This window comes from Etheostoma cragini, chromosome 4 (assembly GCF_013103735.1).
Source record: "Etheostoma cragini isolate CJK2018 chromosome 4, CSU_Ecrag_1.0, whole genome shotgun sequence".
Classification (NCBI taxonomy): domain Eukaryota; kingdom Metazoa; phylum Chordata; class Actinopteri; order Perciformes; family Percidae; genus Etheostoma; species Etheostoma cragini.
In genome coordinates, this window is record NC_048410.1 from 28,173,733 (window position 1) to 28,191,786 (window position 18,054).

An 18,054-nucleotide genomic window follows, 5' to 3' on the forward strand; every position below is an offset into this window, starting at 1 on the left:
TCTTTTTCTCATGGTTGGGCCAAATTCTCTGGGCGGGCAAAGCAGAAAAAGGGGAGGTAACCTAGCCCCTTAGGCCCTTATTAGGGACCAAGTCCCAGATGAGGGGGATATGAGCGCAGATTTGAGGCGTTGTGTGCTGTTTGATTTTGAAAAACATGCATTGTCAGTGGATGAATACGATCCTATCCTAAGATGGATGATTATGGACTGCATTCGGTGAACATGCCTCATACTATCTGTCCTCTGCACTTGTCACCAAAATAATGAAGTTGCTCATGTTTTATCTTGGCATCCTTGCATCATAAAACGTAATATTCCTTTAGTCATGTGGGAGCCCAGCAGATTAGTATGGAAGTGTATTTTCTATCCTATGAATACACTGTGATACACAGTAGATTCCCCATTTGTACATGGTCACGCTGTGCACAGCTTAGTTGTATTGCATCATCTCATAGATTCTTTGTCCCGAGGTTCAATTTTTTTTCAAAAGATGCTACTTCCTAACAGTTTTTGGAGACACCCAACATGCCAAATGCCCCCACTGTAGCTTTGATAGAGAGCCGAATAGTGAAAGTGAAACTGTCTGATATTATGTTCTGAGATCTGTCAGCATCTGATGTCACTAAAGAAAGCTGGTGACATATTAATAATAGCTTCCCAGTGCCACACATTAGAACATCCTCAGAGCACAAGCAAGCACTGATTGAAAAGAAGAAATATAATGACGGTTAATAACAAGAAGGAAAGCTGATTAAGTCGTGGCCAGGATCCTTCTCTCTGCCTCTCTCCTCCTTTTCTCTCCCCCTTTCTCTTGCTTCTCCTCTCTCATTGAATCATTGTGTCACCACGAAAATTACCACCTTGTCCTTTTGCCACCGCTATGATTAATTGCAGCAACATAAAGGTGTATATGGCCCAATGCATTGTTGTTATATTTTCAAATTTGAGATGTTGGTGGGGGGAGGTGGGTGTTGGCACTGTGCAGCATGCAGGTGCTTTCAACGCTGCCTTCATAGGAAAAATGCAAAACCCTTCTCATGCGATTCCAGCTTAACGTTACCACTGCCATGGCATAGTGAATGGGCTACTGCATGGAATTACATCTCGCTTGTTTCTGTGCTAATTCATTTCAGAATAAAGTAAGTGGTTTGTGTATGGTGTCATTGTCTGCACATAGTGGACTATGAAGTATTTGGGGATTCATAACAGAGGCGTGATTGATAATCACTTTATTCCGTGCAGTAACACTGTCTGTAAGAGAACAATACGACAGTATTGCCAGAAACACACCAAATCCCCTTTTACGCAAGAGAAAGCACTTTTTTCCAAGTACTACTGCAGCTAAATGTATTACCTAACAAGCCAGTGTGTTGATTGAAGACAAAAAAGCTGTTTTGTACTTTCTAATGCCTGCTTGCCAGTAAGATAAAGAAAATATAATTTCCTAATAGGATATGTTTGGAAATTCTAAGATTCAAATTCAGTATTTCCGGCCATCATAAAGGATAAGAAATGCATAATGTTCTGCTTAATAAGCAGTTCACTTGATTGTACGACATGAAAATATCAAAAAAAGAACAAAATGTTCAACTCACAATGGATTCTGGATAATCACATGAAAGGCGACTCTTTAAAAGCTGTACACAACAAAAGTACTCATGTCACTTGGTGAAATGCTACTATTTATTGGACACATGTAGCACAGTGAGAGACATCCTCTGTGTTATTTTGGCAGCTTTATAATCACTTGTGGAAAATGAATCAGTGTTTGCTCTCCCATTTGAACGGACTGAAAGTCGCGAGGCGTTCGCTGTTATCTCTGCCTGTCAAACAGGGAAATGGGGGAAATGAGATTTTAGCAAATTAGTAGATCGCTTAAAGTAACACAGACCGAGTCAGCCGTAATGATAGATGTCCCTCTAATTATGGTTAGATGAGATGTGGATTGATTCATATTGAAATATTTGAAGATCAGGGTCCTGGTGACTTGTTTTCTTTGGCCAAATGGCATGTAGTCCGGCCCAGGGACATTTGCCACGCATCTCTTTTAAGTCCCTCATATTCGGCTGCTGTAATCATGTTTGGTATACATTCAGAAATACAATCAAAGTAATGTCACAAGATGTCAAATCATGGCCTTGCAGAGCTCCCTTCCACTCAGATGTTTTAAGTCACCATTTGTTAGCATTTCATTGAAAAGTGTCTTTACTGTGGCAGTTGTGAGCCTGTTTATATTTAACTCACTTATAACAATGGTCATTGTCAGAGCTCTACTAAAGCTGACATTCTGCTGATTGGCATTCGACTTAAGACGATTCCCTTGTGTCTTACAACAGTTGCTGACTACATTGCTGGTGCATCAGTCACAAACATGGCAAAAAATTATGCAATAAATCGAGGAAAGAGGTCTCATAATTGAGGATGACATTTGTGAAACGATGTCTTGACAAAGACGAAGAGTGGTCGCAAGTCAAAATCGATGCAGACTGGAAGACACTAAACAGGATTTTCACCAAACAACATTACAAACAACCCCACTGATCTATGTATAACTGTCTGCCTTTCCATATTCCTATACTATGTGTGATCTTCTTCAATGAAAGGGGAAATGAAAAGGAAGCAGAACTTCAACATAATAACCGAAATAACAAGTCTCGCCCTGCAGCTACATATCTGTTATCCCATTCATTCACGTCTTTGAGGAAACATTAATTGATTCCCTTTCTTATACCTCAAGCAGACAGGTGCCGAAGAAAGATACTTAGTCATGGTCGGATCACATGAATAGGTAAACTGATGATATTTTGCTGGAGGTAACCCCTCAATGAAGGTATTAGTTTTGACTCTTTCAGAACACAAGCAACACCCGGCTCTCTGTGCACTATGTTAAGCCATGTGGATGTTTAATCATTGCTTCTTTTATGCATATGAATGAACTTCACTGGTAATGTTTATAGAAACAAAACAGTTATCCAGGGTTACAGAATTAATTACCTATTATACCAATCTATAGCCAACACAGGTGTTATTGTGTACCCACACAATGTTGTCCAACAAAATCTACAGAACAGGTGCATGGATCGTTTTAATCCACGCTGCTCACCCTCCACCTGCTGGGATAATTAATGAGGTGTTTGTAATACACAGTGAAAAAGCTTCTTCTCTTTGCAACTTATCAAGTCGCTGTCGGAGAGCGGTCATTTCGGAGCTAAGGTTGATGTTTTCTACATCCCATTCCGCTATTGGATTTTAAGCGCTGGCTCTACAGAGCACATTAGGTGAATGCAGATGGGTATCGAACACTTACACATGATAACATTCAACACGGGGCTAATTCGTGGAACCTTATTCGTAAATTAGCCTTACGTGCCATAATGGGCTACAATCAATAAACTTGGGTTCATTTACACATTAAGGTTCTCAGTCTTTTTCAGCCAAGGACAGAATATACTGGGTACCCCCTCATGTATGTCTCTTGGAATAGTTTGACGTAGCCTATTTTTTACACATCTATAGTCTTGGTCTCTTAGTAATGGCAAATATGTTATCAGTGTTTTAAAACACATTTTCAGATCATTAGATTACTAGATTTGCTGGATCAATAAATAATGTAATTAAATTAATACAAATGTAAATGTTCTTCGTTGAACTATCCATATTTTTCTATCATGGCAGAGGGCCACGGACTTTAAGGATCACTCATTAACAAAAAAGCAAAGGTTCAAGTGGATGCCATAGACGTGGAAAATAAATGCCACATATGAAGAACTGTTATGTTTTTATGGACAGGACATACTGTATGACCTCGTGTTTATTATCTTACCAATGGGCGGGTTTCTAGAGAAGGGAAAGCGTGTAAGAATACCTGACACAACCTACACCTTACCCGCCACTTAGCTAATTTGAAATGAGCAGAGAGTAATAACTTATCTCTTGTGTGTGTGTGTGTGTGTGTGTGTGTGTGTGTGTGTGTGTGCGTGTATGTGTGTTGGAGGGGCTATTCACATTTACATAAGACATTATAGGTGTGCACTAATTAAAAAACTAAGGTTGTACTTCTATTAGTCATTAGTCATCATTCAAGAACAGATGGCACGGATGTGAGATTTTAGAAGGCCTCCTTCTATCCGCTTCATGCATAAAAACCTTTTAATTGAACTTAATTAAAATCTATTGAAATGATCAAGGATGGCTGTGCAGCAAGCTCTACAGTCACAGCCCAAAATGAAGAAACTTACATAGAGAAACAGTTAAAAGCGTGTTAAAACTTAGCTCTGTACTAAAAACGTAGTGCAGGTAGATGGGGCCATAGAGCAACTCAAGGCAAGGTAGGAGCAGCAGATTGTTTGGAGAACAAGTAGTTAAAGTTTGTTGAGGTTTTTATTATTTTTATTCCATGGTACTGACTATAACCAGTACTGCAGAACGCCTTTGAGCAAGGGCACTTTGCCCAGTGTGGATGTGTACCAGCCTGCGCTGATGGCAGGCATTAGAAACTTTTTAAAGTCGGCTATAAATACTATGATACAACCCAGCCGCTCAACACAGCTTGTAATATAATGATGTGGCATCTGTCTTATACAACATAACCTCAGCAGCAAGGGAGCCCACAGACAGCCCCTATTAATCAGGGTTTTAAAACATATTGCTAAAATAAAGGTTACATGGAATGAAATGTAGAACACTTAACAATTATTAACCAGTAAAATATTATGTATGTAAATAATGTAAGTGTCCTTATACAGAATAATTAATTAAGTTGGTGAGTTGTCTATGTGGTATGAATTGAACTTGAAATTATTATTAAAGTGTGGAGGAAAAAATATGTATGATGTCATCATAGACTGTATAAAATATGGATGTAGTTTCTGAACTTAAGAGACCAAAATAGTATTCTACCAGGCTGTGGACATGTTTATTTCTGCTGTAAATGTAGGCTTTTCAGTATGGGTGTTTATGGGTATTAACTTAACTTTTAGGAACCAGCCCCAGGTGGCCACTGGATGAACTGCAGTTTTTGCACCTTACAGATCCCATGACATGGTGCTTTATGGATGCTTTTAGATAGGCTTAAGTATTCCCTTAGTACTGTATCCATCCCAACATTCAGCCTGAATTACAGCCACTAGAGCCAGTCCCACTGTGAGCTTTCCTTAGGACGTGCCATTTCTCTGGAGGTGGGGGGGTGGGAGTGTGGCCTTGACCAACTTTCACGCTTTTCTTGTTTGAAAGCCATGATCGGCCCATCTGAGCTTTTATTTTCTCAAAGGCAGACTCATAAACTCATAAAGTGAAATTTTTATGCCATTGGACTTTTAAGCATTGGCTTCATTTTTGAGCACCACAAGTTGCCGATTGTCACTTTAAGTGTAAGTCACTTTTCATTGTTTTTATTGTAGTCCAAACCTAGAAATAGAAAAGGGCATTGTTGAATCTCTGTTATTTCTCACATCACATTTCAAACAAGCAGTCAGTCCACCACTGCTTCTTCAGTCTATAGATTCGCGTAAGCATGCTTGGCCATTCATTGTGTTACAGGCAGGCTTTAGCAGTGTTCGTCACGTATGTTCATATCGCGAAAGATGGAAACCCTATCGCACTACAGATTAACTTTTGAAATCTATATTTACATTAAAGAGTATCCCGTAACAATTTGTCAAGAAATAAGCATACATACATGGTGCCGCCATATATTAGGTTTTGAACTAGTGTTGTGATTCTTTGGAAATCATTTATTGTGTCTCTATCTCAGCAGGAACAGCTGCCCTATCAGATGGGGTGTGTGTGTGTGTGTGTGTGTGTGTGTGTGTGCGTGTGTGTGTGTGTGTGTGTTTAACTACATTTGTGGGAACTGGGAATACGGCACACTTGTTGGGTCCGGACAGCCTGGTGGGGCCGAAATGCTGGGCCCCACAACTTTAAAGGGCTGTTTGAGGGTTAAGACTTGGTTTTAGGGGTAAAGTTAGAATTAGGTTATGGTTAGTGTTAGGGTAAGGGTTAAGGTTAGGCATTTAGTTGTGATGGTTAACATTGGGGTAAGGGGCTAGGGAATGCATTTTGTCGATGACGGGTCCCCACAAAGATATTGAGAGTGAGATGCACTGTGTGTGTGTGTGTGTGTTTGTGTGTGTGTGTATATGGAAGTTGAAAGCATGTTTGTATCTTATACAAAGTAAATTGTAGCAATTTACTGATTCTCTAAAATGAATAGTAAATATGGAAATCAGATTATATGAAAGGGTGGGGTATAATGGAGTTAGATTTTTATTTCTGTTACATCTCCAAAAGTAAAAGAGATAAAACATTAACAATAAATAAATATACACATACATAGAAAAATGCATGTTAGGGCACTATTAGGGCATATATGATCTAAATCCAAGCAAAGGGTGAGAAATTACACAAGTGATTTTATTTTGCACTATTTTGTCTGGGGGATGTTTATCTGTTTTAGCACTTTTTACTGCATAAAATATCTATTGCTACGGCCATCCATTTCATGAAGGGGTTTTATCAATATTATGAAAAAAACACTTTGTTTTGTTCTCCCTCAGGTTGAGGTATCTGAAAAACTAAAGCCTGTTTGAGGATTTTTGTCTGTAAAAATTGTATCCACCCTACCTTTGAAATCCAAATCTACCCCTGGCTTCAACCAACAAAAAAACTTCAAACAATACACAAAAACTTCAAACAATACAGTTAAATGCAATGTTTCCAACAACGACTTTCTAATCTGGCAAATTGAATTAAAATGGCCAATTGTCCCCAAAAGAGCTGCAAACTAAATTTTCTTTCTTAAAATTATTCAGCCTATCTTTCTGACATGTGAACACCCCCAGTAGTCTCGATAGAATTGTATTGCAACGCAAATATCTGGAGGTTATGTGCTGAAATGGGAGCATGAGACCCCCTGGCGATGTTAATGAAATGGTGACGGAACTACTGTAGATCAGTATTGTAAAAAAATGTGGACTGTAAAAGATGTCCCACAAGAGACAAAACATTAAGGAGCACTTCTGTGTCTTTCAGCTCATTGTTTTGTTTTTACACCTTTGGGGCCCTATCTTGCACCCAGGCCCAATGCAAGTGTCTTTGTTATTTTAAGACCATCCAGCACCCACGTTGTATAAAAATACACCTGGGCCCATATTTGCGCCCAAGGGTATGCTAGTCTTACAGGGAGGTGTGTTGGTGGCGCTATCTTGATGCAGCGGGAAGTGATTGTGCCATTGACCAATAAAAATCTGCTCTAAAGTCAATAACCCAGCATTTCATTGTTATTTTAACGCTTAAACACAGCTTGCTCACTCTATGCCTGTTACATACGCACAGTGACGCGCAGCAGCACACACACATGCAAAATATTACATATAAAAATGTTACTGTGCAAATCTGCCATCGTTAAAGCAATGTGCCAAGGTACAAACATGCCTGGCTTTTATAAGGAATGGGAGATGACACTCTGATTGGTTTATTGCACGTTACACCCAAAAGAAACGACTATGAATTAATGAAGACACTAAGTACAACCCTTTTGAACCATGTGCCTGATGCACTGATCCTTTTTTTTTCATCATCAAACTAGCAAAAGTGAATTTGGTCATTAAAATAAGGCCAATTACCTTTTGGGTTCCCTATGACTGCTTTCATCAACCCCATTTCACGCAGCTGTTTTAGCTGAAAAAGTTCCGTTAACTTCGCTGTACACTACCCACCAAAACACAGACAGACAAAGTTAGCGAGCAGCTAGTGAACATAGCAAAGAATTTAGCATCTGAAGAGTCAGATATTTTCCCCAGAAGTTGATGGAGACTAAAATAGAGCTAAAAGAAGAGTGACTTACATTCACCAATTGGCCAGAAACGGCACTTCAGATAAAAAAAAAATTGTATTTCTGCCTGCTGGATGTAAAAGGGTATTCACTCACACTTTATCAATATCAACTTTATCATATCAAGGCTGTGCATTCTTTGTTCTTTTCTGCTAGATTTCAGTAGAAAATATAATATGTCTTGACATCTCTTGTCCTCTCTCTTTTTACTCCTCTCTGTCTACTTCTCACTCTATTTCCATACTCCTTGACTTAGGTGTACTTCAAGCGTGATGGCGAGTTGATAGAGGTGATCTCCTACACTCAATCCTCTGGCGAGCAGGGGGGCGTCTCAGCGGGGGTAAGAGGAGCCAGGCCGCTCATCAGCAGGGACTTGGATGACACTAAACTGCAGCGTTCCCTCTCCCTTCTGGACCCCGAAGGGCGGGCGCCGCCGCCCCGTCCGTACACAGAGAGCACCCAGCGTGTCCACACTCAAGGCCAGCAGGCTAACGAACCAAGCCCTGCCACGGAGGTCATCCCAGAGACAGTTGTGAGCCGGGAATTCCCTCGCTGGGTGCACAGCACAGACCCTCTCTACTACTTCAGCCACACTCACATCCCACAGAGTGACGGCTCTGTGGTGGTGCAGGCCCGACTCACCTGGACCCTCAACCCGCAGCTGGATAACGATGCCCTGTTCAGCTGCGAAGTCAAGCACCCAGCACTGTCCATGCCCATGCAGACAGAGATCACTCTAGGTGAGTAGGATGCAGACTGACTTACTGTTTCTGCATTCTCATTCCTCCCCTCCACCTTTGTCTGTTAATCCATCTTCTATTCCTCCTCCCACTCCACACACACTTCTCATTTCTTCTCACTTTTAATCTCCTGCTTTCTCCTTGTATCCCCTTTCCGTACTTGGAAACTGACTGGGCCCCCTTATGTATCCCTTGCAAATGTACTCCAAACAACACTGATTTTCATTTGATGCCACTTAATTGCGTTACAGCTGAGCAGATTGCGAGTTTAGCGGCGAATGCAAAACTCCGAGTGATTGACAGAGCAATTCATTGAGCTGTCTGTTGCTAGATTGAGTTTGCTCAGAACTCTTATTGAAAAAGTCGACCTGAATTAGAGAATTTAAACACGCTGACCAATGTTGTGTCATTGGCAAGGCGGTCGCCGAGATGCTGCCCTTCTTCGAACTTCAACGAGCACCTCCCTTAAGCTCTTCGGTCTCACATTTTACACTTTCATCACTTTATTTCAAGGAGAGCAGCGAAGTAGAGAGGAGAGGAAAAGCTGCGGGATTATTTGTTTGTTCATCTGCAAACTATGAAAGAGAAATACCCTGCAATCTCGAAACAGGAGTCATACTTTAAGCAAAATACTTTAAGCGTTCAGTTTTAATAGTGTGTGATCCGAGAGAGACACACACACATTCTCATTTTTTTGTAATCTAAAAACAAAGATGGCTTCCAGCGCATCCAATTAACACTTCAAAGGCAATGCGTTGGCCTTGGTCCTCCTGGAGACAAGCCACACAATCCTCACATGATAAACTGAGACATTATCTTCCGTGAGATGCTTGCAATGGTTGAAGGCAGAAACAGAATCTGAATGAGGAGACTGCGGCTGGCACATATTTGCTTGCTGCATTGTGCACGCTGTCAGTATTTTATCTCACATCACCATGTAATTAAATGGATCCCTCTTACTATGCTGGTGAGCAGCTGTGGTCACTCTGAGTGAATGTAAAGAAACTGTCATTATTACCCAGAAGTAGAACTCTTAAATAGATTTTTGAAATTGCATTTAGAGATTTCCCGTAAACAAGGCACGCCACTCTTTTCTCTAGCCATTAATGCGGTCCTCTGTTATAAAGAAAGATATGTGATACATAATCCATACATTTGAGTGATTGAGTTGGAGTCAATCATACACGGTAAAACATGCTCTCTTTCATTGTCCCAAGTAGCAACTAAATGTTTTGGAAATGAATAAAACGCATTGCATGACACTCATTGGATCTGAGTCTGGATGATTGAATAATGTTGTTGCAGCAGGTTGAAGCATCCATCTGTCCAGCTGTCTTTGAATTGTTCGCTCCCATACTGTTGCTTGAGAAAATTGTTTTTTTTTAGATTTTGGATTCATTTTAGTTTTTCTCTTTTTGTGTGCCAAGAACATCCGCCAGAATCCATATACATATCTGGGTAAATAGGGTAAATCTACAGGGTCTCAATTAGTGAGGAAGGGACACTCCTTTCTGATCCACCTTTTGGATCGTTTTTTTAGCTCAGACTGTGCATTTTAGATGCTAGAATCTAGTGGGGGACATCTTAAAGGTGTTCTAAGCGATGTCACGCGTGCTTTAGGCTACAACATTTGTTGTCACATACAGCAAACATTTCCTCACTATCTGCTAGCTGCCTGTCCCCAGAACACACTGTGAAAAACATCTCACTATCTGCTAGCTGCCTGTCCCCAGAACACACTGTAAAAAACATCTCCTCACTATCTGCTAGCTGCCTGTCCCCAGAACACACTGTAAAAAACATCTCCTCACTATCTGCTAGCTGCCTGTCCCCAGAACACACTGTAAAAACATCTCCTAACTATCTGCTAGCTGCCTGTCCCCAGAACACACTGTAAAATACATCTCCTCACTATCTGCTAGCTGCCTGTCCCCAGAACACACTGTAAAAAACATCTCCTCACTATCTGCTAGCTGCCTGTCCCCAGAACACACTGTAAAAAACATCTCCTCACTATCTGCTAGCAGCCTGTCCCCAGAACACACTGTAAAAAACATCTCCTCACTATTTGCTAGCTGCCTGTCCCCAGAACACACTGTAAAAAACATCTCCTCACTATGTGCTAACTGCCTGTCCCCAGAACACAGTGTAAAAGACATCCCCTCACTATTTGCTAGCTGCCTGTCCCCAGAACACACTGTAAAAAACATCTCCTCACTATGTGCTAACTGCCTGTCCCCAGAACACAGTGTAAAAGACATATCCTCACTATCTGCTAGCTGCCTGTCCCCAGAACACACTGTAAAAAACTGTCCTCACTGCTAGCTGCCTGTCCCCAGAACACACTGTAAAAAAAACACCTCACTATCTGCTAGCTGAAAACATAGAAGCACAGACGGGAGGGGTAGGGGACAGGATGAGGAGGGGGTGGGGGGGCAAACTAGTCCCATTTCTTTTGTTGAAAATATAACATAATATAACATTGCTTAGAGCGCTTTTAAAGGACAAGACTAGCATAATATATTTTATATACTCGTTTTTATATACTCGACAGATGCAATGAAAAGATCAAACCCCAACTCTGCCTGTGACACTCCTACTGAGGGCATAGATATGTAAAAACAGTTGACACACACAGTAGATACTTTCATTTTTAAGGAAGGTTTGGTATTGTATTAAGTCAGCTGGATGCTTGAGTTTTGAGCAAACATTACTCATTGAAAAATAAAATTGTACATTTGTCTGGGCCTATTTTTTTATGTGAAAAAAAAAACATTTTTGGCACTAGCGAGAATTTGTCGGCAGAACTTGGTATGTGAACTTGACGCACCTTATGGTTTGTTACAAAGAACAACCCAAGAAGTCTATTTGGAAAAGTACCGGTATGGCACTTTCACAAAAAAACCTGGCAGGTGATTAGATTAACCATCTGTCTATCAAACTCTTGCTGAAACCAGTGGGGAGAAAAGCAAAAAAAATCTTTTCTGTTTAGAAAATCCTTCAGTTGTGTTCTTTGCTCTTGTTCTTTGCCAGATGTCCATTACCTTTCGCTGTTTTGTGTTGGAATTATAAAGTCATGTGGAGTTCTGAGGACTGTGCTCCTGCTCCTCAGGTCTCTGCAGGGTAAATCCAGACAGCTAGCTAGACTATCTGTCCAATCTGAGTTCATACTATAACATGTATTTACACTATAACAACCTCTGAATGCACACATTCCACCTTCCCGAGGTTATTTTGCAGAGCCGCCGTGGCTCCGCTCTGCGCTTGGCGCCACCCATGACAGTTTTGATTGGTTTAAAGAGATGCCAATAAACCAAAAGACAAACCCATATTCTTCAAATGCAAGACTATGACATGACTGATACTAATGCAGCAGCTATGCTACGCTGACATCCAGTAGCACCTCACTATATTTTTGCGTTAAGTGTATACAAACTCTTTATCTTTATACGATTTAATAAATGCATATAGTTGCTTCCAAGACTGTGCGCCACATTCCCCGCTCTCTTTTTTTCCGCACTACTTACATTTTATGTTTTTATAGGTTATATTTTTATATTATGTTGATACTGTAAAGGGGTTGCCTAAATCACACTGCACAGCTACTGCACTTGTGTATAATGAAAATGAAGGCATTATATTCTACAAAAAGCTGATTGGCTGGGCCAAATTAAAGTGCATGTTGTATTGACTCAAAAGTGATACCTTTCAAGTCTCAAATTCAAGTTTACAGAGCAATGAAATACAAATGCCTTTGGCACTCTTTCAGCACCAGTCATTAGTAACAGTTATAAATAACATAATAGCATTTAAAACTTTAAAAACACCCAAAATAACCCAGCACAGAAGACGTAATGAGTAAGTGATTAAGTTCAGACCACAGCCCTCCTTCCTGCTGTGCCATCAATCAGTAACCTTATTACCTGGGGGGTAAAACGTGATGTGCAGGTTGGGATGCTCTGAAAACATCTCCCTGATGGAAGGTGGGAGAAAAGATTGTGTGCATAATACCTAGTGCCTTCATTCCGCCCAATGCAACAATGTAACTTGATGTGTTTTGAATAGTTCTACACACTACTTGTTATTATAATCAATATATTGTTGTTTGGTTTGGTTTTTCCATGAATTGCTTGATTTTAGGTAAAATATCAAACGTTGCCAGCCTTATCCTTTAAACTACTTAATCATTTTTGAACAGAGTAGAGGATCTGGCAGCTAAAAAAGCAGTTTGGCCCTTATTTAAACACCAATTGTCGCAATTGGTATTGTCACTTTTGTCAAATGGGAATATCTCAAAACCAGAAATTCATCTTTTAAAGTGTAATAACTGTCAGAGATATATCCCAAATGGATTGAAATATGGAAGACGATTACATGCGAGATAGAGACAGCGGCATCAGTTGAAGGTATAATGGCACGAGCTGTCTTCTCCAGGCAAGGTATTGCAGGAAAGATCTCTTTGCCTCTCTCACATGTTGATGATAAAACAAATGACACACACTGAGGGAAATGGACCCTGTGCAACTCTTGCTAAATGTCAAAGGTGATACTATTTTGACAAGCCTTTCTCTTTGCTGTGTTTGAAGGCATTAACTTAGCATTACCTTTGTTCTTTTGAAAAGATGGAAGGCGCATGTACAGAAAAGAGAACAGAAAATGTGCGTTTGTTGATTTTAATTGGAGCACACTTGAAATTCAAAGCATTCACATGCCTGCTTTGGGCTTGATCCATCATGGAATGCAATAGTATAAAAAAGGTAATAGGGTTGTTATTCAGGTCGCAGGTTATCTCCAGTGGGAATTTGATTTGGCTGTTTAACTCAAAATGAACGTGACTGTGTAAAACAGCTCACCAAAAATCATTCCCATCACTTACATACCCTATTCATTTATATTAAGGAGCCATAACTGGATAATTGCACTCAGTATCTATCTTAGTGGATATATACACAAACACACACACACACACACACACTGTCTCTCTTGGTTCTCCCAGGTGTGTTTGATCAGGAAATGAAAAGGAGGTATTTGCAGTGCCCATAAGTACTAAATCTTTCAGAGTTTTGATATTGCCACATGAGATGGAGGGACAATCTGACAATTGACCAATGTTGTATTGCACTTCATGAATATTCATGAGTGGCTCCGTGCTCGCCATACAAATTGACATAAAACTGGCGCCGGGCAGTCTGAAAAAGTGCTACACCTCTATAAGATCATGCTACTGGCTCATTCTGCACGCCTGGATTGTATTTATGAACATAATGCAACTTAATAATTAAAATAGGTTCTCTGCTTTGGATATAGATGAGATAAGGTGTTTATTATTCAACATGGTTAGACAAGTAGTGGAATTCTCATTTCGTACACTGTACAGCAATGAGATGGGATGCAGGCTTCCTCACATCTCCCAGTCATTGCTTTGCCAGCCGTGATAATCAAAGAGCAGATGCTCAGTTTCAGGAAGACGTCTGTGATCTTTGTGTGTGTCTGTGTGTGTATTTTGGGCCATTGAGTGTGTATGCGGCTACAACGTGTGTGGTTATTTGTATGTAAATGTGTGTGTGTGTGTGTGTGTCTTTGTCTGTTTGCCCATGCAGATTATGATTTATTATGCGTGCCTTGCATGTTGTTTGTCTGTCTTCACCTGCAGCTCAGTTCCACATTCATCAATCTTTGTCATATCCCTGCTTTGGGTCAGCTATTTTATCCGTGAAAGACATTACATAGTGCTGGATTTGTCACAATAGAGCGAATCACCAGTCAGTCAGGCCTTTTAAACTTGGTTGCATGCCTCTCCAGCTTCTCTTTTTTTAACTAAAGCAGTCACCCAGCTAATGCGACAGGTTCCCTTCAACTGTTTAAGTTGGTTGTCCAGCTGTGCAGACCTGTTGATGCCTTGGCTTGCTATTAAAGCGCACCTGATGCATGTTTTTCTAGAGGGTAATTTTATTCTGACTTGCCCCTGAAGTGATAACTGTTCCTTCTTGTAAGCTGAAGAAGTTGGTTCTTAGGTGGCCGTGGCTTATTTTCCCTGTGAGGCCCTCACCCTCAGAGAGAGGCTGTTTTATGTCCATCACACTGCGTGCTGCAATCATCAAAGTTGGTGACGTAGGATGCCAACTGTCACTGTTGGAGCAAATCCCAGAAATCAGCCATCATCTTCTCCGGCCATATGCCTCGCAAGCTCTATGCGACGCCAGCCATGACACCAGTATTTAAAAATACCCTTCTGTTAGTATGGGGGCGGTGGAAAGATGCCAGGCCAAAACTAGCCAGTAAAATGCTATCCATCTTCAGCGTGAGATAGAACACCTAGCCATGTTAAACTGCCACGTCAAACAAAAAACTACTGATTCCAAGATTTCTTTGTAGACTGTGCACCAGTTTGGACTGGTTTTGTGGACAAATGGGCCAGTTTATGCAGAACAACAAGTTGTCTATGGGTGCTGTAATCTATCCACAATTTGAATGTTGGCTATTTCCATTTCATGCAATTCAAATGCATTTGCTTAGTTTTATAAAAGCATCCCGAGACGTTATATACACATCATAGGCAATGCCCCAAGCTGAATACTATTTGCAAATATGACAGCACAACTCCTAATCCATTAGTCTGCTTCAGGCGTGTAGTCAATGGCTGCCCAAGAAAAGGCCGTGCTTCATTAGCCACAGTGGACACTTTGTTGCCAGATTAATAGCCAAATACTAAGGTCATTTGTCTGTTTATTTATGTTTCCTTTAGTTTAACTCATCAATACAAAACAAAAACCCAGTGTGATTTATACATGGAGTTTGAATGAAATTAATGTATGAACTCCAGGGGTGGACAAGCGTTATTGATAGGATGCCCTTAGCTTTTGAGTCTCATTCCATTTGTTGCTCAGTTTGTTTGTCTAACATATGGAACTGCACGTGCATGTGTGCAGCCGTTATCTTTAGCGCCATTGTTAATCATCTCAAATCGTGCAGAACCTGCTTATGCGGGCCTCGTGCTGTCTATGCAGTTTAGCTGTGATGAAATGACTTACCTTTTTAGAACATTATGCAAATCATTTATTTTATCTTGACACTGCATACACAGGACAATCACTGGCCCCTCATAATTTCAGAATATTGGAATCCGCCTGCTCCTTCTCCTGCTCGCGCCCCATTGTTTTAGATGGTCCAAATGAAAGGCATCTGGGGGATGCTGTCCACATCAAGACAAGGGAATTAGCTCTGTGAGTGTCCCTTATCTCACTGCCTCCACACTCCACCCGGTGAACTCCCATTCTCCTCTAGTAATGAGTAGCTACCCAATTTAGTTCTTTTCTCTCCAAGGGGGGAATAAATCCAGCACAGTCCTTCGGATGAAAGAACCTGCAGGTCCCTCGCCTCCCGCCCCGTGACCTTAATTGAAGGGAAATTGTATTTGTCTCGCTCCCTCTGTGACAAAACAGGTGTCCGGCAGGATTTGCGCCCCATGCTCAGTACGATGACCTCTGTCTCTGTCTTTCTTCTCTTTCCAGCTGCTCCTAAGGGTCCTAAACTTGCTATGTCCCCCGCTAGAGCAAAGGTAGGGGACACGGTGCGCATCACTGTGCAAGGATTCCAGGTAGGATCACCTGGGGTAAGTGCATGGGGCTTTAAAAAAATGAATGGTCAAATTGACACTTGTGTACCGTATATGTGCTAGTTATGCCTGTTAAATGTTCACACTGTCTTGTGTGGCTGTTGGACATGGACATATTTTTGACTCAGTCTTTTCAAGTATGCATACAAAATACGAATTTTGATTCACAACCTAGCACGGGCTATAAAAATAGCAAACATTACATTAGGGAGCTAAAATCTCAGCTGAGACAAAGAAACTAAAGGGAAAGCTTTGTCAATGAATGACTAGGGCTATCCGATGTCCATGTCTATCAGTCTTAGCCAATGCTATGTTAGTTCGTGTCACTTTTTGCTGCTTTCAGATTTCCTGTTCTGTAATCCCAAAGAAAGAGCTAAAGGTTCCAACAAAGGGATTGTTTTGTGTCACTGTCATCCCCTGCCAAACCCCCCCCATGTCCCCAGTGTGAATGGCCTGTGGACGATCCTAATCTCTTTGACAGGAATGACACATTGAAGCCAGGCAGCTGTAGTCAGTCAGGTGAATAGGATGGGGCTAATCCTTATATAGGACCTGCTAATGGCCCACAGCACAAATTGCCTTTGTTACTTCTCAACCACTGCTTCAGGAATCTCTAGGAATCATAAGTCAGATTTGTTGCGTGATATTTTTTCACTCTTCTGAGACATTTCCATGCAAAGTGAATGTTCTGTATTTGCTTTGGTTCAGTGCACCAAGCTATTGAATGTAGACAGATTTGTACACGTGTTTGTGTCTGCCCAAGGACCTCTGGATTCTTTTAAAGTTTTTCTTTGAGAAGTGTTAAGATTGGTTATTAAAAACAGGCTTGACTGTGGCATACAGCCAGTGAGGCCCTTGGGCAGCATAGACATCAGATGCACGCTGTCTGATCAGAAAGCAAATTTCCCTTATCCTTCTGGAACTAGGCTTTAGGGTTTCACAAGTAGATAAGATGGTGTGTCAAGACTTGATAATTTTGCCTCCTGCCTTTCTGATAAAATAAGACGCCAGTTTTTGCACTGGTTTATTGTTTTAGGAATATATTATGGATGATCCTCCTACAGCGTGTTATTTATTTTTTTGACTTTGTCTTCTATGTGTAAAGTAGCACATTGATGGTTTCAGGAGAACAGTGCACAGACGTTTTTTTTCATTTGGACTTTATGCTCGTGGGGTTATGTGACAGGAAACTTTCACTTTAAGTTGTTTTTTCATCGTAATGTGACCTTTTCCCAAGAGCCGGGCTCAATCTACTCACTGATTTAACCTCTGTCATTACTTAAACAGACCTTGAATAACTGTTTTATTACCATTTATTTTGAAAGGTTAGCCAATTCACAACTACTTCAGTAGGTCACTTTAAACTGTCAGCGGCACTTTTCCAAGCATGATTAGAGCAGTTTATCAGAACTCTGAAGTGGTTTTGTGTTTTGGGTATGTAACAATTTCATTTGAACTTGGGTGCATGCCAAGGAAATCCACCAACATCTCTTGCTTCAGGGTAGGATTTCTAAAAATATGCACGCCTTAAGTCAATGGAGTGGGATATTGACATATATCATAGTAAGAGGTCTCTTAATGCTTGAAAGATCAGACGAAGGCTGGACTGAAATTCATTTTCAGCTGTTTTGTCATGCACTCTTGGATGAATCGAACATAGATACAGTAACACAAACTGGACTTTCTTTTTTAATCCCTTCACTTCTATTAATGTGTTAAATAACTTAGCTCTTAACTTCATGCACCACTAATATCAAGCTGTGCTTGAGCAGAGTGCACCTCAATGAACTCAGAAGTAAACTTTTCCAATATAGTAAGTTACTAAGCATTTACTTACTAAAACATGAAGGACCTTGAATTTACAACAT

At 40.7% G+C, this 18,054-nt stretch overlaps 1 protein-coding gene across 2 annotated transcripts in view; it reads left to right on the top strand.

Moving 5' to 3' along the window:
• Positions 1-18,054, top strand: part of igsf21a (immunoglobin superfamily, member 21a) — a 217,678-nt gene that overhangs the window by 187,163 nt on the left and 12,461 nt on the right. Inside the window, exons 6-7 of one of the 2 annotated variants that reach the window (XM_034868272.1) lie at positions 8,088-8,571; positions 16,083-16,183. In XM_034868272.1, coding sequence (XP_034724163.1) covers positions 8,088-8,571; positions 16,083-16,183 — 585 coding nt within the window. The remainder of the gene's footprint in view (positions 1-8,087; positions 8,572-16,082; positions 16,184-18,054) is intronic. The other variant, XM_034868273.1, reaches the window with a different exon arrangement.